This window comes from Diaporthe amygdali, assembly GCF_026229845.1.
Source record: "Diaporthe amygdali strain CAA958 chromosome Unknown NODE_38_length_435494_cov_65_447576, whole genome shotgun sequence".
In the NCBI taxonomy this organism is placed as follows: Eukaryota; Fungi; Ascomycota; class Sordariomycetes; order Diaporthales; family Diaporthaceae; genus Diaporthe; species Diaporthe amygdali.
In genome coordinates, this window is record NW_026517058.1 from 53,539 (window position 1) to 73,091 (window position 19,553).

Consider the following 19,553-nt stretch of genomic DNA (forward strand, 5'->3'; position numbering starts at 1 on the left):
TGTCGTCTGTTTAAACGGATGACTATGGCGCTGAAAGACTGAAAGCCTCGGGTGCAATGATCAGAGCAAAGAGAGAAAAAAACGAAACGGAGGAAGGCATCAACGACTCTTTTATCACTAAGAGACTATTCGATCGCCGACCCTGCATGCTGGTGATATGTAGGTTACTTGGCACCTCCAGCTTCGTGTTGGACAATCCCAGAATCTTTGAGTTTTGAGCCGGTCCTTTGAACCGCCTGGGCATTCCACCTCATCCGTGATTGCAAGGTTTTGCAGTCGACGAAACATGCATGTGGGCATGGGCTTGGTGAGCTTTCGGAAGCATCCCTCCGGTGCTGCGATGTTCGAAGCCGCTGCGTCCCCGCAAAGCCATGAGCCCTGGACAGGCTTGAGGTTATTCGGCCTGCGGGCCCGGTGACACGTCTTGCTTGCCTGATGTGTCGTCACAATGCGCGGTGGCTCGCGGAGAAACACGACCGATTCCCCGACCCGGGGCTTGGAGATATCTCAGGGGCGGCGCAATATCGAAGTACAAGGGTGGGCCGGATTGCCCAAGTCTTGGTTGGCCCCACGGCTGTCCGCATACATCTACGGAGGACGGCGCGCAAGGCTTGGCGGGCGCTTCAGAGTGGGTCATGGAGCAGATCCACTTCCTATTTGACAGTCACGCAAGCTCCGAGACCCCAAACGGCAATTCGCCTTGTTTCGTGTAGACATTCGACTGAAGTGCCAAGGCATCACCCTATGCATCTAACGTACGAAGCCTGGGCAGATGGAGGTAATGAGTTACGTGCAAAGGTAAAGAAATACCATACGGTAAGCGGGCCTGGTTGAGCCCATTAGCATCCAGAGCGACAAGTAGGTAAGGTATGATACGTCGCAGAGACCCCGGAGTGGCTCCAATCTTTCGCGAGCACAACTTGATGACAGCGACGAGAGACTGTCCTCAACGCGACAGGGTCAATCTCTTTAAGATACAACAACACCTAGTGGTCATGTTAGCCGACCGACCCATTTTGCGTTGCACAACAACAACCGACCCAAGTGGCGGAGCGGTCCGGTGAGCCTGCCCGGCTGCTTCTCATCTCTCTGTCATCCAAGCAAATTGATATTGCTACAATCAGAACGAGATCGACACCAGGCGCAATATTGATGAAGTACTGGTATACCAGGTCTGAGCCAAGTTTCCAGCAACACCGAATGGTCCTTGGATGTTGAATACGAACATTTTGCCTCTCTGAATATTTGGCGAACATTGAAAAATTTGCGTGCGAATTCTGGGCGGCCTACATAGAAAACATCTGCTCAAGCCGGTCACATTCGACTTCAAGCTTTACACCATCCCGCCGGAAGTGTATACAACGTGCGCAGTCGACTTGGATGAAAGGACTATTAGGCTGGAAATAAAACGGAACTTTCCCTAATCATCCATCTGACCAGGCCACGGTGTAATTAATTACGTAGCAGGGCCCCATCAACACGAAAGATATCATGCTCATCGACTCCTTTAGCACAAAACCTCTTGTGAACAGAGAGAAATTTGTTCCTCGGCGTCAAGAGGCTCTTGTCAGCCGTAGCCGTGATTTCCTAAGACGGCCTCACTTGTCAGTGATTAGCCCCCAAACACCCCATGCATCAAGTAAGAGGGGACGCGCACAGACGCTTCTCGTAGGTAATAGACTCGATTTTAGCCTTTAGATTACTTGTATAATGTGAAGTTTGAGAACTGATCTAGCACAATTTTGACACCCGGACTCTCATCACCCATTCCCTGGAGTACAAAGCGTCCTTCTTCGTGTCTAGCCTGCGCGATTGCAAGTCTAGTCTTGTCCCTGAACGTGGAGCGGATACTTTTGTAGATACCAAGACTTGGGTATGCTACAATACCCATGGCCGCTACATTGAGAATTTAGTATACCGTCAACTGGCAGAAGAGAGAGGCAATGGGCCCAGAGACACGAAAAAAGACTGTATGGACTTACCAGATGAAACATTGGAAGAGAAACTCAACACGCCCTTGCCGATCCCCGTGATCCCTCCAACAGCACCCTTCTGCTTCACACCCTTGTATGGTTGAACAATGAGATCTGCGAAACCTTCCCCGATGCCGAGGGTCAGAGTTTTACCTGACTTGACGAACCCTGATTTCCAGTCCTTAACGGTCCCATAATCCCGCACTTCTTCACCATACAACTTTGGCAGAGCTCGAGACCCTTCTGCAAAGGCAAGGGGCATGTCGACGAAGACTCCTTTGGTATAATGCTTGAAGAATCCACCAACACCTAGGGCAGATGCATGGGCCATTGACACAGCCACGTTTTGCCTGCCATGAGACTTGTGTCTGGATGAGGTGTGACCATTGACGGACGCCATGTCGCTCATTGAATCGCCTTGACCGCGGGAACTTGAGAACGAACTTTTTCCATGGGATTCAGCCGATCTGAAGTCTTGAGCTTCATGTGTCCCGCAAGGAGCTTGAAGTTGGGGACTGCTACCGACGCGACGGACTTGAGCAGGTTTCACGAATATATCTGCGGTTGACTGAGCCATGCCAGAAAAAGTGGATATTACAGAAGATGCTGTTCCGGTTATGGGATCCCAGCGCTGATTCTCGATAACAAATCCCTTGGGCTCATATCTAAAGATAGGTGGTAAGTTGATTGTCACTCTTTGATCTTGAATGGAAACTGAAACTTACACCTTCAACTTGTCTCGATCGACCTTGAGACGGCTAATGAGAATCTCGGCGGCTACACCAGACAGTTTTAGGCGCTTGCCCCTTCGTTGATATTCCCATACAGCCGTTTGATCATTCAACAAGTCACAGTACATATCTGAGACTGGTAGGTTGGCATAGAAGGAGGCTACAGCTGCCTTCACACCCTGTTCACGACTCATGCTGGCTGATATAGATTGTGCAGCGGTCTGCGCTTCTGGCCGCAAACAGAATCGGATAGCTTCAGCAAGGCTGGCGCTGGTGAGCGATCTGTATGGAATAGGTTCCGGGCCCGCGCCGGCTGCTGCTATCATATCGCCCCAGAAAGGCTGGCTGGTGACGGAGTCAGTCATGCATTGACAAGTAACTATAGGGGAGCTTACTCGCCAAAGAACGGCACTACAAGAGTTGGTTTCCCATAACGAAGACCACATGCTGTAGTGCCGGCCCCGCCATGGTGGACTACGGCTGTAACGTTCTGGAATAACCATTCATGGGGACAGTCGTCCAAGTACATGACCTGATCATTGGAGCTCTCTTCTTTACCAAGCCCGCTCCATCCTTTGGAAATAAGTGCGCGAACGCCGGCGGTTTTGACAGCTTCAAGAATCAGCTGCGTCATCTCGTCAGGCTTGTCTATGACAATGCTGCCAAAGCCGATGTATACGGGGGATGGCCCCTGGCGTAAGAAACGATTAAGTTCATCGGGAGGGTTGTATCGTGGCGGATCCCTGAAGAAAAAGCCGCAGACGTCTTCGGTTGGCAAGCAGCATTAGTATCTGGAATAAAGCTTGAGACAATGCAGAGGCGGCAGAGGTGCTAGAGGAATATGCAAAGGGTCTCACCTATATGTGCAGGCCAATCAAAAGGTTTGGGAACCAGTGACGGCGACCAGCAATATGTGAATGGTATCTGCAAAGTTTCTGCCAAATTTGGTCCTTCGGTCATCGGAACAGGCTCCAGGTCACGCCTCTTTCTCCAGTCATTGACGATATCCCCCAGTCTGTCGAAGACGTTAAAATTAGGAGTCCAGAAAGGTGTTGAACCGTGAACTTACCCTTGCCAAGTCATCCACTCAACAACAGTAAACGAGACGTAATTGGCGGTGCCTTGGTCTTTGCTCTTCTTTTTCAGATTAGCTAGAGGATGCGAAAACATCCTTGTGCTGGTCCACGGCATGGTGAACATCAAGTGGAGGGGTATGCCTAAAGCTTGAGCACAGTGAATGTGGGCAAAACTCGGTGGGTTGGCGATAATGGCATTAGCAACGAACGGAGCACCCGATTTGGGATCAGCTTTTATACATGACCACCAACATCCTTCCAGCATTTCTGCTACCATCTCTCTTTTTCTTTGGATATCACCGGCCCGAAGACTATCCATTTTCGGGATCAGTCCAGGGTTTTTCACCATGTAGGCCATGAGCTCGGTTGGATCTCCCCCGATGGGATAAAATTCGAGTCCAGAATCGATGACGAACTTTTCGAACGTGTTGTGGGTTGCTAGGCGTACACGGTGACCATCTCTTTGCAGTTCGTTACCCAGTGCAATGAACGGTTGCACATCGCCGCGGCTGCCTACGACCTGAATCACGATATTGAGGCGCGCAGTCGGAATGGTCCTGTGACCAGCTTCCGATTTCCAGCCGGGGCCATCGTACTCTGGTGCCAAGTCCGTGGATTGTCCCTCGAGCAGCTCCTCGTGTGGGGTCTTGAAATCGGGCACGAATCTGGACAGGGTCTTGAAGATTCTCGAGTCTGGGTCGACGTCGACTCGGCCGGTATCTACTTGCTAGTCAGGGATGCTCAACCCAGAGGTTGACTGGGATGTGGCACAATACCTGTCGAGCGGGCAGCGTCTGCCAGAAAACCAGTGCTAATCGCAGCTTCATACGAAGGAGGGGCGTCATAGTCGGAACCGCTGTCAGAGGATGGACCGTCGTGGCTGCCGCCCATAGCGGACGACTTATCTCCACTCATACCGATGGTGTCTTTCTGTAGTCACATCAGATAGCGCATAGGCGGTTTGAATGTGCGAAGGGAGCAAAGACACAAAATTTTGCGAATGAGGGATGTTTATTCTCCAATTCATGTCTTCCGATGTATTCAGGAGTCTATTTTTGATCGCTGTCGACGCACATTCGGCACCCAAGTGTTTTCGGTACCAGTATCTATGACAAGTATCCACTTAAAGCCACCTATCACTGAAGGCACGGATTGAATCCGGGCTCACCTCTTCGTAACGTACCAGTCAGGGCCACCAGACTTTTGCAGTTCTAACTCGATGCGTACGAAATACGTTTCTCTTCATGCGCCTTGACCACCACACAGTGCCGTGTGGCCTAGGTGTGGATCTGCACTCTCATCCCTGACCAGCAGTTGAGCAAGGGCGCACATCTATAGCCCCTATTGGCCACAGGCTCGCATTTTTCGGTCGGGTTCTTGCGAGGTGACTAGCCGGGCAATGGCGTACGGAGTACATGAGGCGGTGGTGCCGCAGCCGAGTGGAGATTTGCCTGCTATTTTTTATTGGCAAGACAGGCTGCGGTCCGGACCTACGCCCGATGCTTGATCACAGACCCGGCAAGCTCGTACGCGTACACGTATACAACGCATTGACCAATTAGATCACATTGTATACGGCGTGACTGCCGCGGCCCCTGATTCGATCACCAGCCCACTTCTCATTGGTCGTGATAAGGCGTCTGTACGCGTGTATTCAGGTACGTACATAGTACGGCACAGGGGTTGCATGATATCGCATGGAACCCAACCATGGGCTCCGCGTGAACAGCAGTCATGAGCATGGCGTGACTGCAGCTGAAAAAGAACAAAAAGAACAACAGCACCATTACAGCCTGCTAAACGAGAGATATACGAGGGATGCGAGAAACGCGGTGATGGGACAAATGCTGCGGCTCCTGGCCACAGGTAACCATGTCCGTACCAGGGAGGCTGTTTCTTCCCCGGAGAGATTGACGTGCCTGGCTTGCCAAGTGCTCTTCTTTCATGTGCTCCCAAGGAGTTGGTCGTGGCAGTGCAGGCCCAATCTTTCGAAGGCTTTTTGTATGCAGAAAGCCGAAGATGTCAACAATGCCAATAGTGTGCGCCGTTTGCACACTGACACTGGGAAAATCACGGCATCTCCACTTCGAAACACCATCATTTTCAAGGGCAATGCTGCGGTCTGGCTCTTCTTCTAATAATTTACTTGTGTTATTAATTCAATGCTAGTAGGACCTGGTGTATTTTTGGCTCGCACTGCCCAGCAGGTGGGAAGACAGCCCACCATCCGAATCCCATAAAGTCCAGCCTTTCCGAGCATCAAAGAGTGTTTGGGAAAAATATCCACGAACATCGTGACTGTTTCCAATTCATTCCTTGCTTGACTGCTTCATTCGCTCTTTGCGCTTTTTTAACTCCCATCTATTGAGTCTGTTCGTGTGCAAAATGGCGGAATCCACAGCTTTCGTTTTCTATCGGTATCAGCCATCCATGGCTGCGGCCGTCATCTTTATAGCCGGCTTCGGGATATCTACCCTCCTTCACCTGAAGATGCTTGTGCAGAAGAGAACTTGGTATTTCATTCCATTCATAATTGGATGTATCTGTAAGTAAACGGGACCAATTCAGATACAGCAGCGACGATCACTGCCCAACGTGGTGTAATTATCACCACGTTCAGTCTTGATTCTCCTCTCGATCTCTCAGGTATTAATGGACTACACTCACAGTTGAGGTCATCGGTTATCTTGGTCGAGCGATGTCCTCGGCTGAGTCCCCAAACTTTACGAAAAACCCATACATCATTCAGTCCATCCTTCTCCTTCTAGGACCCACGCTCATTGCAGCGTCCATATATATGATTCTGGGACGACTCGTCGTCCTCCTTGAAGCCGATTCATATTCTATGATCAGACCCCGATGGCTCACCAAAGTCTTTGTCCTTGGAGATGTGCTTTCGTTCTTTGCGCAGGGTGGAGGTACGTTGGCACGACCCCTACGCAGCGTGCAAAGTATTAACTCAGTTCACAGGAGGCGGCATGCTGACGCAAGCCAAGTCTGCCGACGACGTCAAGCTTGGAGAAAATATCATTATCGGCGGACTCTTTATTCAGATCATCTTCTTTGGCTTTTTCATGATAGTCGCCCTAGTCTTTCATCGTCGCATATCAAAGCGCCCGACCAGAGCAGCCTTGATGATTGTCTCCCCTTGGGAACAACTCATCTATGTCCTATACTTCTCGAGCGGCTTGATCATGATACGATCAGTATACCGTGTGGCGGAGTATATAACGGGCTCTGATGGAATGCTGATGTCCAAGGAGCTGTATCTTTACTGTTTAGACGCTCTTCCGATGCTGCTTGTCTCTGTTTCCTATATTGTTTTTCACCCAGGCCGCGTCATCAACAATAACTCGCAAGATAGACGCCTCTCTGTTTCGAGCCTCGAAATCCTCGGAGAAAACCGTCGCTAGCAGGGTTGCGACTAGAACGGATTTGGATAGAGGATAAAGCAAGATTGGATAGATATCTCAACCATTGACGACGTCGCTCTCCACCTTCCACAGCTTGACCTCCTTCGGGAGCGGCTGTCTCGAAGATGTTGAGGTGGTATCGTCAAACTCCCTGCACATCTGCGCGTTGTAGAGGGCCTCCTCGTCGATACAGATGCCGCATCCGACGTTGACGACCAGGCGCATTTTCCATGTTTTCGAAAGAAACGAGATAAATAGAAATCAGATTGGCTCATGTCGTATGGCGATCAAGACCCAAGATAATGAGTTTGGTGTAACAAAAAATCAGGTTATTGTACTTTTCATAACGCCCGCCGCAAACAGATTACTTAACACATACCTACTACTAAAAATGTGATGATTTGTAAAGTATTTTGGGCGGACCAAGCATAAGACGGCAGCGATTCCAAGTTTTATAGCTACTAGACTATGAATTTGACGATCATATGGGTTCCCACACAACAATGGCATCCTCCCCCGGTAACATGGTATTCACGGCGACGCGAGATACCTATCCTTTTGCGTACGCCTGTGGCCTCAATTTACAAATACGTGTTTTGTAACTACATTGTTGAGACGTATCAATCCACCTGCTGAGAACTAGGCCAATGCAGATATCAGTGGCAGATTGCGAGTATATGCTTTGGGGTCGGTCACGTCTATGATTTGGGATGCGCTGATCAGCGCTGAGTTCAGTGAATCCGGTGACCCTGCAATGAAGCTCACTCGCAAGACAGTGACGATGGGCGTCAGACCTTTGAGTACATTATCGAGAGAAATGGTCCCAAACAAGACGCGATTTCCGTGAGTCACGTATGTGGTTGAGCCTATTCATTCAATGGTCCCACTTGGGTGAGTCCCGAAATACTACGTCTTGTGAAACAAGTGCCTGCGACCTAGTTGCGGAATTGTCCTTGACCATAGCATCTCCATTCACTCACGTAAACCGGCGTGCTCCATTTCCCCCGTTAGTAGTGGCATAGACTCCGACCAGTGCATCTGCCTCTCTGTTAGTAATGAGATACTTAATGAGTCTGTATCTTTGACTAACCTGTGTAGGTTGTTCTTAAAGAGCCAGCGGGGATGTATGCAATAGTCTGTTCCTGGGATTGATGCAGGCTGGGAGCAGCTGAAAATGCGTAGTGAGTGCCATTGATCGACTGGATTTTCATGCGTGTTGACTGTTGACTCCAATCTTCGGGCACAGAAATCAGTGTGTCGTTTATGCTGGCAACCTCGCTCTGGCCATGAAGGCGGAGATATGACTTTAATGACGAGCTGGAGGCATTCGTGTTATTTTCGGACAATAGAATCATACCCAGGGGACGTGGTCATCTTGTCCCATCGCGACTTGTCCGATATTTTCTTGGTATCATCGACAAAGGTAGTGGTCACGTAGAATGTATCATCTCGATACCGGATGGTTGGTGCCCAAACCCCACTGGTTTGACTGATCTCCGTAGCGAACGCTGGCAATTGAGAGGGTCGGTTGAATACACTGCTGATCAACCTTCACGTTTGAAGATCCCGGCTGGCATATATGGGTATGCCAGGAAAAGAAAAGAAGGTAGAGGTAGCACAAAAAAAAGGTTCTATTCCAGGATTCAACGAAGATGCAACTGGGATCTGAGTGAAAGCCCGGTAGAATCGGATTAGTGTAGGTAGAATTAGTCGCGCAGACTCCCAAGGCGCACAGAGCCCAAGTGAGCATAGCAGTCAAGTGAGATTTCATGGCTACGGTGGCTTTGAGGGGAATTGACTCTAAGAATTTGCTACTCCGCAGAATTGTAACATTGGCCTGATATAAGGTGAGATATGCATCCAAGCCACATATACATCGTCTTTTCTCCGATTGCTGCAAGCAAGATCTACCGTAAAGTCATCGTACAATCGGAACGACCCGGGATAAAAGTCGTCAATTGTCTGCAACGCTGGCTGGGAGATTTAAGAGAGCGAGGAACGAGAACGAAGAATGCGAACAACGCGAAGAACGCGAGGATTGCGAATCAAATTGGGGATTCTCATATCAATTAGGCCTATGAAGCGGGTCTAGAGGGCTGACGGTGTCTACCGCCATTTGGCTTGGCGAACATTATGCACAGTATTTTCACACTGTCTCGCATCTATGTCGGCGATTCTCGTCAGGCACCACAGCGCGGAAATGCTGAACCTGACTTCGTTGAATGGGCCAACCGGGAACACCACTTCAACTGAATGCATATATTTAGGTCCGCTAGAGCTTTGGACTTAAAATACATTCGGCTCCTTCGAGTTGGAACCCCTTGCATTCCTGATGTGTGGGTAGTTTGCTTACAGACGGGTGCACTCTCCAGAATTCAGCTCCTGCCCAGATCGTTCGCTATATATATTTCACCCTTACGGCTCGTCAGTCCTGTTGTTCCTTTCCACTATTCGAACACACAAAACTTATTTGCAATCTCTCAGACTTCTCTTACTTCTTAATCTTTCCCAAGACAACCTTAATACGAGATCTTCCATCCAATCCGGCGCTCTCACATTCTCGATAGCCATGCCAACACTAGAGACTTACAATGGGTACCCTCTGTGGGAGTATGTCCCTAGTCTCCCAGCCGCCGTAATATTCATAGTGCTCTTCGGCATTCTCACCTTGGCACATACCTGGAAGATGTTCGCTCACAGAATGTGGTTCTGCATTCCTTTTGTCGTGGGTGGCATATGTAAGTTTGCAAAGTCTTCCCTGAAGGGAAAAGATTACTAATGTCATCTCTCAGTCGAGACTATAGGCTACATTGGTAGGGCATTGGCATACAATGCCACGGGCGAGCTCATCCCATATGTCTTGCAATCTACCCTGCTTCTCCTTGGACCCATCCTCTTTGCGGCATCATTGTACATGACGCTTAGCCGACTGATCCGCGCCCTCGATGCCGCTCATTGCGCCATGATACCTCCTCGATGGCTTACACGCATTTTCGTGTTCGGCGACGTTTTCAGTTTCATCATCCAGGCGAGCGGTGCTGGTCTCAGGGTCCAAGCTGGCATGGGAAAAAGCAGCATAGACCCTGCGATGGGTGGGCATGTCATTGTCGGCGGTTTGATTTTCCAAATCGTTATTTTTGGCCTCTTCATCATCACAGCCCTGATGTTTCACATCAAATTCAGGCGTGACACCGGAGCTCAAAAATCAGACCACGTCCCTTGGCAGTCAACATTGGCCATGCTTTACTTGACGTCCGCTTTCGTCATGATCCGGAATATTTTCCGAGCCATCGAGTATGCTATGGGAAGCGGGGGCTATCTTTTGAGCGTAGAATGGGGAGTTTACGTCTTTGATGCTACCTTGATGACATTTACCATGGCAGCCTTCTTTGTGCGTTACCCTAGTCAGCTGCAAGCTGTCCGCAAGTAAAACTCGGGGGTTCTCTTTTGTATGGGTAGAGAGGTATTGATAGAACTCGATTATTGCAAGGGGGGAGATTGAAAGGCTCGCACATAAACTTCTTAGAATTCACAAGAGATATAATTCTTGCAATACTATGCAATAGGTATATAGTTGACTTGATACAACGGTCAGTAACCCACAGATACAGTACTAGCGGTCAAATTTTGTCCTTGGAAAGTGCTTCTGGAACCACATTTTTCTGTTCGTCAACTTGTATCCACGAATATCAAACACTTCTAGATTTCAGAGTGTCAACCAATTCAATTACATCCACTGAACCTTATAATGTAATGGAATGGAAGACCTTTAGCGATCAATGTGATTAAATTGATTCAAAAAGCCTTCCAGTGTAATTTAAGAGGGTTTAGGGCTTCGCCTTAGGAAAAATAAGATAATGAGAGGGAAAAGGGAAGAGTAAAAGAGAAAAGAAAATAAAGTCTACATATTCCCCCCCCCCCTCCCCCCCTTAATCTACTTAAATCCATTTAGTTACATTTACTGGATAGCTTAATGGAATGTAATTAATTGGTTTATTGACTTAGCGGAATGGATGTAATTGATATTAAATAAATTTTAGTGGAACTAAATTGATTTCAGTGGAGTAAATTGACGCTCTGCTATATTTTGGCAGAAGAGAAGTTATTTGTTTACTATAGAGCTAAAACAAAATTTCTTTGATTGAGAATTATTTACATGATTCGAAATTCTTTGATGTGTATATCCATAGAGGTTTCGAACGAGAATATAAGTTACCGACATTCCGTTGAATATGGGAATGATAAAATCGCACGACGACAGCAGATCTATGTGAGACAACCTCTCTGAGATCAATACACTGATCGTTCACTGTAGGATTCTCCGTTGACCAATAGCGGCTTCGTGTAACCACTTTGTATTGGCGTGCCCATTTCCAAAGAAAGCCCAGCAAGCTTCGCACCACTGGGCTCCAATGACCACAAAGTCAATGCAAAGTAGTTCTTTCCATCATAATTGAGAATGCCTTCCGGTACTGGATACGATACCTGAGGGCCAATATTGTTCACTATCACCAATTAGCTCTTGCCTTGAGAACGCCGGGTTTGGGGCAAGTCGTCTTACCATATTCACCGTATTGCCAACCATTGACAAAGAGCTGGACGCGGTATGCCGCTGCCTGAGTGCCATTCAGTGCTTGGGATGCGTTTTTGAAAACGAAAGACAACGGAACATCGTAGCCTTTGGGCATATTCAACTCGAATGTGGTAGCATAGAACTCAATACCAACGCCCTCAACACCTTTGGTGATGGGGGATTTTGTTTCCATACCCTGCAGAGGCGCACCTGGGAGATGGTAGCCCTGACGCTCTGCAAACATGGCTCCCTCGTTCCGAGGGCCGCGGCTGAGGTCGAAATAATCTTCTCCGCCGACGTTTCCGGTCAACCTCCAGGTAATGTCAGATTGTGCATGGCCCGAGAGTGAGTAGTCAAGAATGCCACGTGGTTCCTTGACACCTTCTACCCCAATATAGGTATTTTGAGTCAGGCCCATATGGTCGATCAAGATAGTCACCACATAGTTGCTATTTGGCCTGAGAGCAGACGCGAAAGGAAAAGTCTGGTTGTGGATTGACTCGGCAGGATTGCCGACCCAGGAGCCCAGATACGTAGAGTTCAACCACACGGAATGACTAAACGCATTGCCACCCGAAACGGAAAGGAACAGGCTGGTCTCATTGCCTGTAGCTTTGAAATGACCACGGTAGATGAGGGATCCACTGTGGAACCCGTAGTCACTTGCGTAGAGGGAAGTCGGAGTAGTGAGGGCGCGCGTGTTGTTGGTCTCGGTTATGTCGAGAAGTGTCCAGGATTGATCATCGAAATCATGCCCAATCTCAGGCAGAGAGTCGACATATTTCCACTCGGCTATGGTGAAGTCGGGTAGGATGATTTCTGGCTCCGAGTATGTAACAGTTCCAGTTAGGCGGCCTTCCACGAAATGCGCATCTTGCACTTGCTCGCCGTTCAAGAACAACGTTGCCCCAGTGGTCAAGGGTGCTGCGATGACTTCTATAACGGTAGTCTGGTTAACGTCTCCCCAGAGCTGTAAAGAATTTGCAGCGACCGTCGCATTGCGTAAGAGGTAACCGGCCTTGACAATAACTGACGCGTCTGTATCATTGATCCGAGCTGCAGAGACGAAGTTGCCGACTGGGTTAGGCCTGGGCAGATCAAGGACCCAATACTGATAGGCTTCATTCCTCCAGAGTAAATGGACTTCCAGGGCCTTACCAAAATGGACGACACGGCGCGATGGTTGGACGTCCCATTGGATGACAGTAGACTCAGATTGCTGCTCTGATCGAACGCCATCGCCTTCAACCCTGGTAGGCAAGCCTAATTCCGAAGGAACAGCGAACTCGTGGGTTTCATCCATACCGCCGTACATGACCAGCACTGTCTTTGAGAGTGACTTCTTCCAAGTAAACAATTCTGCCGAAGAATAGTGCAGTATCACGCCGCCGAGGTCGTAGTCGACCACGTGGATCTTGGAATCGCGGCCTGGAAGAGAAAGCCAGCCACCCAGCTGGGGGATCGTCAAGTTCCGACCGCTGGAATTAATGCGCAGGGAATAATTGGCAGTGGCTTGAGATGTCCAATCGCTATGCCTGACGATGTAGAAGGTTCCGCCAGTTCCTGTTGGAGCGAGCTCAGTCGTCACGAGCTCACTCGTGTCGGTGAATATGCCAAATGTGCCTTCTGATGGCATGGATGTTTGATAGGCAGGAGAAACTCGGAGGAAGTTTGCTTGCAATTTCAACTCGCTGTACTTCTCTCTATTCACTTGGCGGTCCTCTGCAATGGCGGCGCCAACATCGTACGAAGTGTACCCCATGGGATGGCCGAGGTTTCCCCAGTTTGTGCCTCCAAACATCTACCTAGCACTTAGCGAATCATCGACTGGAAACAGCAAAGGCTGGTCAAACTCACCATGTACAAGTTAAGCACAGTAGTGCGAAAGCCGTACACAACTTTATAAATGACTCTCTCGAACTCGTTATTAAGCAAGGATGCACATGCGTCCACGCCAGCTCCCCCCCTACAAATGTGTCAGCGAAATAGAAACAAAGGATCCAGGTATACTGGTACGTACCATGGCTCTGCTGTTCCTCCCTGAAATTCAACAATGGAAAACGGTGAGCTGGGGCTCATCTGCATATGGATCGTGAAGTTGGTAAGTTGCGCTGGGAAAATCGCGTTTTCCCTGCCCCAATTCGAAGGATTCAAACCTGCATGACAAACACAATGTTAGTCCTTGAAGACACTGATCACCGTCTTTTCATCTTACAAGGTTCTCCCCAGCCCAAGGGATATCCATCAAAGCCATAAATGTCTCCAGCGCCAACGCCTGAACCAGGCACGAAGTTGCCAACCGGCACAGCGTCGTTGATCAAGTAAGGAAGGACTATGCCGGCTTCGCGCCACATAGCCTCCACATCAGCCATGTAGTAGTGGTTGAGGCAGGTACTCAAGTCTCCGATCGAATCGAGTCCCGCGCCAGCCAGTGCTGCAGCGCAGATGGTGTATTCATTCTCGGGTTGGAACAGGATGATTGGGCCGCCGTTGGTGATCTGCGCCTTGCTAATTATGGCACCGATGTTGTTGATGTAGTTTCTTGTCGCATCGAGCCAGTCAGTAGCGTTCGTCCTGACCGGTCCCTTGATGCGAGAAGTCCAACCCGGATATCCTCCACCAGAAACCTCTGAATTGATGTATGGCCCAGGCCGGGCAAGGAGGTAAATGCCAGCCTCAGTTGCGGCATCGAAAAACTGTTCGAGTGCAAATACTCCATCTGCTCGAAATACCCCAGGTGTGCCTTCAAGGAGGGCCCAATTAGTATAGAAAGAAACGCCAGAGAAGCCGACAGCTTTGATCTTCTGGAACACGTCGAGCCAGAGGCCGGGAGACGGCAACCGAAACGGGTGGAATTCTCCGGACAAAAATAACACGCGTTCGCCGCGCACCATGACAGAAAACTCATCCCAGGTGACAATGTCTTGAAAAAGTTCGTTTGTACTTTGATTGGCGCCCGGCATGTGATCGAAGGCCAGAGTTAAATTTAAATTGAGCATGCAGAGCAGGATCGCCTGCCAAAGCACTTTGAAGGACGCCATCTTGAGTACCAGGCAATCGACAGGCTGACATAGTGGCAACCCGAATTACATTTCTAATTTTCAGAAGTCTCTGATACGTTCTTATACAGATCTTGTGTCCTTGCACCGGGATGAGTAGTCAGTACCCTATACGAAAGAGAGTGATAGATTGAGGGGTCTAATCCTTGTAAAGCTCAGCCCCGCTGTTCTTGTTGATTAGCCCAGGCTTGAATGTAACGCAGTCCCTCGGGTTCCTCGGATTCTTAGTGTAGTCCTGGAGGTCCCCTTTTACGGGCCCTGCCAACCTCGTGCATTGTCACTCCATTTGGAGGCTTGGAGCACTGCCGGTTGCCTGGGGCTGCTGTGACATCGTAGCGGCATGTGGGTTGTTTGATTCGGGCTTTTATTGACCGGTCCACACTCTTGGTGTCTGTTGGCATGTCCCGTTGTGATGCAGCGACCTTCCTCTTGTGGTGATGCGATCATTTGGGCAATGACGCACCTCCGACCTTGGTCGTAGACTTGACTTTGTAATTCCGAGGTCGCGTCCATTATTGCGGGTTGCCATGCCCACTGAACGTATCTCTCGCAAAACCTGTACCATCCGGGGCAATCGGTACTCGGACTGAAGGAAACCCTCTTCCCATGGCTGCGCGGCGTTCTCCGAACACAGCAGCAATTGCATCGTATCAACGTGTCTCTAAGGCCTTGTGTCTTATAATGGGGGCTTATACGGACAGTCTATATGCGGCCAAGTGCGTAGTGCGACACATGTAAGGCATGTTTAAAGACTATGCATTCACTCATGAAAACTCAGGTCGTCGTGAACTCAGTAGTCACTTTTCATGATTTGATTGAGTTGCTATGTACAGGCACTTTTCCTCGTCGCCTGAATGAAAACAAAGTCTCTCAGCGCATTTGTCGGTATTCCGGTTCCTCAGATTCTCTCCAAATAAGGTGCAGAGAACGCGAGCCATTGGCAATGCGCATTGATATCCGGGTCTTTGCTGATCGTAATACCATTGTTCTGGACGCGCAAGATAGCAGTAGTGTCATTTGTTGACTGGTATCCTGGCCACACAGGTCTAGCTCTTGATGATGAAAGAGCTGAATTTGGGTCCAGAGTAACAGCAAAAGATATGAAGTAATCTCTCATAATAATGGCTAGAGTGCCATTCCCAGGGATGGTGACAGAACCAAAGGAGGTGTCACCCGTTGCTGTTCAATCGCTCGTAATTAGCAAGGGTCCGTTGACAATCTTCTTGACATCTTGCAGAGACTCACGATTAACGGTATCCGAATACAAAAACTGTTGCGTTGAGCCATGGAATTGAATTCCCGAGTCAAAGACCATCTTGTAAGTCGCCAATTCCGCTTTAGATGCTGCCTCGGCGATGTATCTGGTTGGACAATTGACCAGAGCATCACCAAATAGTGATTCTCTCTGAACGAATGCATTGCTCAGGGGCAGGTCGACACCTGAAGCAGCTTCAAGAGCTTGAATAGCGGTCAAGTCTTCGATCATACTGGTGTTGTATAACAATCCGGGATATAGCGTCAGTGATTCAGCGAGGAATGTCTCATTTGGCCACGAGCATTTGAGATCCGAAATCACCTCATCTTCCGTGGCTATAGACGTGTTTGAGAAAGTAAAGCCTTCGTTGCCATCACGATTGATGAGGATAGGTACCTTATGAAAATGACCCCGGCTGAACGCCTCCAATGGGCGTTCGTGAAGAATGTGGCCATCAACAGCTGGGCCCCAGTAGTAAGTTCCATACGCAAAATCCCCGGAGTGGTAGCTACACTCATATGACTCTTGGGTTGCGAGTTTGATGGTTGACAACGGTAATTGCCGTAAACAGTCCAAGGACGTGCAATTAGTGGTTTGTATAAACGTGTCGTATTGTTTGTTGAGTTGAGCTTGATCCAACATAGGGGTCCACCATGGATATTCTGCATCTAGTTAGTGAAGAACATCTCATTTTCCAGAGAGCGAGATCACCTAGTACAGCGGCACGGAATAAAGATCGTGCTGAGCCACCATACATCATCATTTGCAAGCTTGCCGAAGCACCGCCAGCACTTCCTCCGACAATGGTGACCTTTTCAGGATCACCACCGAAGAAGTGAATATTCTGTTGGACCCAGTCTAGCGCAGCCCTTTGATCGAGAAGACCGCCGTTCCAAGAACCGTTTGCGGCAATTTGGTCCCCAGCCAGGAAGCCAAGAGGTCCAAGGCGATACTGGATGGCCACATAGATCAGCGTGCCATTTGCTTGGTGAACTAAGCTGGCTCCAGGGGCGGAGGCTGCGCTGCCACCAACGTATCCTAAAACGATGGTCAGGGGATCGCGAGCGCAGTTTGAAGAACACAATAAAACTGACCTCCTCCATGAATCTGAACCATGACTGGTAGCTTGTCGGACGTTGCTACCGTGGGTGCCACAATGTCCAGCAACAAGCAATCCTCATCTTCTCTTGCACTCGACAAAGCGGCTGGGGTCCATGGCGGATAGCTCTGGGGACATACTGGCCCACGTCTGCGGGCATCGATAATGACTCGCTCGCTGCGAGTTTTGATGGGCACTGGTGGTCTCCATCTCAGATATGAGGTGGGTGCACTGGCGTAGCGGATGCCGTAGAATGAGTTAATTCTGCATCATGATCTGAGTAAGCAAATCCTCGCCGGCGTTCAAATGAAGCGGTTACCTGGCAGTGGAATTTTGTAGTCCATGGTACTCCACCCCGCCGGCCTGTACCACAGCTCCTGATGCCTGCACATAACACGCCAAGGATTCAAGGAACCAGATCTGCCCGAGGGCTGAGAGGCGCATAGCTTCTGCCAAGATACTCGAGTCTCAGGCGTAAAGTGGCCCTTTGCGTTGCAACCACAATGCAGGCGAAAGATCCGTATACATACAAAGTATAGTAGATTGCTACAGATGACGGGAAAGGCTTGGAAGATGGTGGCTCATTTACGTTCAAAATAAAAGTCTGAAGCACGAGCAAATGAGTACAGCTAGCCCTGTATAGCACACCAAGGCTAGCCTCACGCGGCGACGCACACAGCTTTCGACGGAGCGCACAGGCCACTAACGCGGGCACCATCTTCATGCCAACATGCCAACTCGCATGCGTGCCATCGCAATTGTCGCAATGCGATTAAGCCCTTTAGAATTCGAGCATTGAGCCGTGGTCAATGTCAGTGCCTGCCGTGGCCCCTGATCCAGGCGGCCCCGCCCGTTGTGGGCTGCAGCCAAGCGGTTCTGCCATAGTATGGAGCCAGGACCCGACCAGTCTTCGCGTCCTCGGGTCAAACCCGAGATTACCATCGCTGCTGTGATGTAATCTCTTCCTCATACAGCTGCCTACATGATCCGAGAGCTGCAAAGGGCTTGAGTGAATTGCGCTCTTGACAACGGTTACTCCGAAAAAAGCACCACTGCTAGATGCGGCTACTAGTATGCACATCAAGCCAGTTCGTTGATCGTGTAGTGCCCACTCCCCTAATCGATCGCTGACCGAGGTGCAATTCATCTGGTCTGATGCGCTTATAAACATGACTGCTACACCGTGAGTAGCTCAATGTTCACATTCTATTCGCCACTATCAAAGTCGGCGAGTCACCCAGCTCTCATCTCGAATTGCGCGTCACATGGTCGAAGCAACCCGCCAACAACGATGGGGTCCTACTACCAAGCCCAATGGCCCCTCAAGAACCTTGCTTTGATATTTACAGCTGTACCTCTCCGTCAATATATGAGTAATCTTCAGACAGAAATACAGATCAGCGCCGGAAGCTTCGCCAACCCAGGTGCAAATGTCCGTCCAAGGTTTCGCTATTGGCTGCCTGATGCCAGTGTGGATGCCGACACTGTAGCTGCTGATATCGCAGCTGCTGGCTCGATTGGTGCTGGAGGCATCGAGTTGCTCTCACTTTTTGAATATGGAGGGGAGCTCGGGTCCTTGCCTGCTGGCGCAGACTGGGCTACGTACAACTTTGGCGCAGTCCCTTTTCGCAACATCTTTGCAGCAGCACTCACTGCTCACGAGGAAAATGGGCGCGTGATGGAATTCTCACTGAGTCCGAACCAAGGACAAGGCATGCCTGCAACTCCGGATAATCCTGGTTTGCAATGGAATCTAGAAATATCTACCCTTCGAGTAAGATGATTTCATACTGAGTCACGTAGGTTCCTTTTACAGCCGCCGTGCCAGAGAATGGGTCCTTTTCAGGCGTCGTACCAGGCCGGGGAGCTGGTGAGCTCGTATCCTTTGGTAGCAAAAACCTGCAATTCACAAGTATCTTTAACTCGATTTTTGACGTGGGCTCCTATGTCTTCGGCCATTTCGATGCCATCAGCGCAGAGACAGCCATCAATTCCTGTGAAGAGTACATATTGGTTGATTGAATTCGGGAACAAGTGCGGCGAGTTGGCCATTATGGTGAGCCTCAACTCACTACTCTGATGCCTATTTGGATCCTCCCGTGTCGTTTCATGTTCCTCAAGGGTCGCTCACAATGGGACAGCGTGAGAAGACAGTCCGGAGCTTCTTGTAAACATCACATGGTCGCGTTCGTTGCCTACAAGGTTTCAAGAACTGTTCAAGTACAACATCAAGCCTGTCCAGTCTCAGGTTCTAGCGTCCCAGCAGCATTCGAATTGACAGAGTGTGAGTTGGTCGCAGAACATTGGGAAGCACCATCCGATATTTCCGACGCCACCTAGCCTATCGAAAGGTTCAACACGACACATTCACTGC

The 19,553-nt window shown here is 49.5% G+C and overlaps 7 protein-coding genes across 7 annotated transcripts; 3 read left to right on the forward strand and 4 right to left on the reverse strand.

Moving 5' to 3' along the window:
• Positions 1-1,699: 1,699 nt before the first annotated feature.
• Positions 1,700-4,695, reverse strand: J7T55_005264 (uncharacterized protein; the record flags this gene model as incomplete). The annotated part of the gene is made up of 7 exons (XM_053133572.1): positions 1,700-1,896; positions 1,983-2,638; positions 2,699-3,049; positions 3,100-3,469; positions 3,562-3,719; positions 3,774-4,500; positions 4,557-4,695. 7 exons carry the CDS (start codon positions 4,693-4,695, stop codon positions 1,700-1,702), a joined length of 2,598 nt encoding a protein of 865 aa, XP_052988450.1.
• Positions 4,696-6,165: 1,470 nt separating this feature from the next.
• Positions 6,166-7,193, forward strand: J7T55_005265 (RTA1 like protein; the record flags this gene model as incomplete). Its single annotated transcript, XM_053133573.1, has 3 exons — positions 6,166-6,325; positions 6,450-6,698; positions 6,751-7,193. The coding sequence occupies 3 exons, from the start codon at positions 6,166-6,168 to the stop codon at positions 7,191-7,193; spliced, it is 852 nt and encodes a 283-aa protein (XP_052988451.1).
• Positions 7,194-7,832: 639 nt separating this feature from the next.
• J7T55_005266 (uncharacterized protein) lies at positions 7,833-8,577 on the reverse strand (the record flags this gene model as incomplete). Its single annotated transcript, XM_053133574.1, has 3 exons — positions 7,833-8,059; positions 8,284-8,497; positions 8,551-8,577. 3 exons carry the CDS (start codon positions 8,575-8,577, stop codon positions 7,833-7,835), a joined length of 468 nt encoding a protein of 155 aa, XP_052988452.1.
• Positions 8,578-9,762: 1,185 nt separating this feature from the next.
• On the forward strand, positions 9,763-10,623 carry J7T55_005267 (Protein RTM1 like protein; the record flags this gene model as incomplete). The annotated part of the gene is made up of 2 exons (XM_053133575.1): positions 9,763-9,931; positions 9,986-10,623. The coding sequence occupies 2 exons, from the start codon at positions 9,763-9,765 to the stop codon at positions 10,621-10,623; spliced, it is 807 nt and encodes a 268-aa protein (XP_052988453.1).
• An 860-nt stretch (positions 10,624-11,483) lies between these two features.
• Positions 11,484-14,807, reverse strand: J7T55_005268 (uncharacterized protein; the record flags this gene model as incomplete). Its single annotated transcript, XM_053133576.1, has 5 exons — positions 11,484-11,698; positions 11,755-13,567; positions 13,624-13,732; positions 13,787-13,922; positions 13,982-14,807. The coding sequence occupies 5 exons, from the start codon at positions 14,805-14,807 to the stop codon at positions 11,484-11,486; spliced, it is 3,099 nt and encodes a 1,032-aa protein (XP_052988454.1).
• Positions 14,808-15,723: 916 nt separating this feature from the next.
• J7T55_005269 (uncharacterized protein) lies at positions 15,724-17,623 on the reverse strand (the record flags this gene model as incomplete). Its single annotated transcript, XM_053133577.1, has 5 exons — positions 15,724-16,004; positions 16,071-16,588; positions 16,836-17,118; positions 17,175-17,443; positions 17,499-17,623. 5 exons carry the CDS (start codon positions 17,621-17,623, stop codon positions 15,724-15,726), a joined length of 1,476 nt encoding a protein of 491 aa, XP_052988455.1.
• An 847-nt stretch (positions 17,624-18,470) lies between these two features.
• Positions 18,471-19,201, forward strand: J7T55_005270 (uncharacterized protein; the record flags this gene model as incomplete). Its single annotated transcript, XM_053133578.1, has 2 exons — positions 18,471-18,918; positions 18,996-19,201. The coding sequence occupies 2 exons, from the start codon at positions 18,471-18,473 to the stop codon at positions 19,199-19,201; spliced, it is 654 nt and encodes a 217-aa protein (XP_052988456.1).
• Between the last annotated feature and the right edge of the window lie 352 nt (positions 19,202-19,553).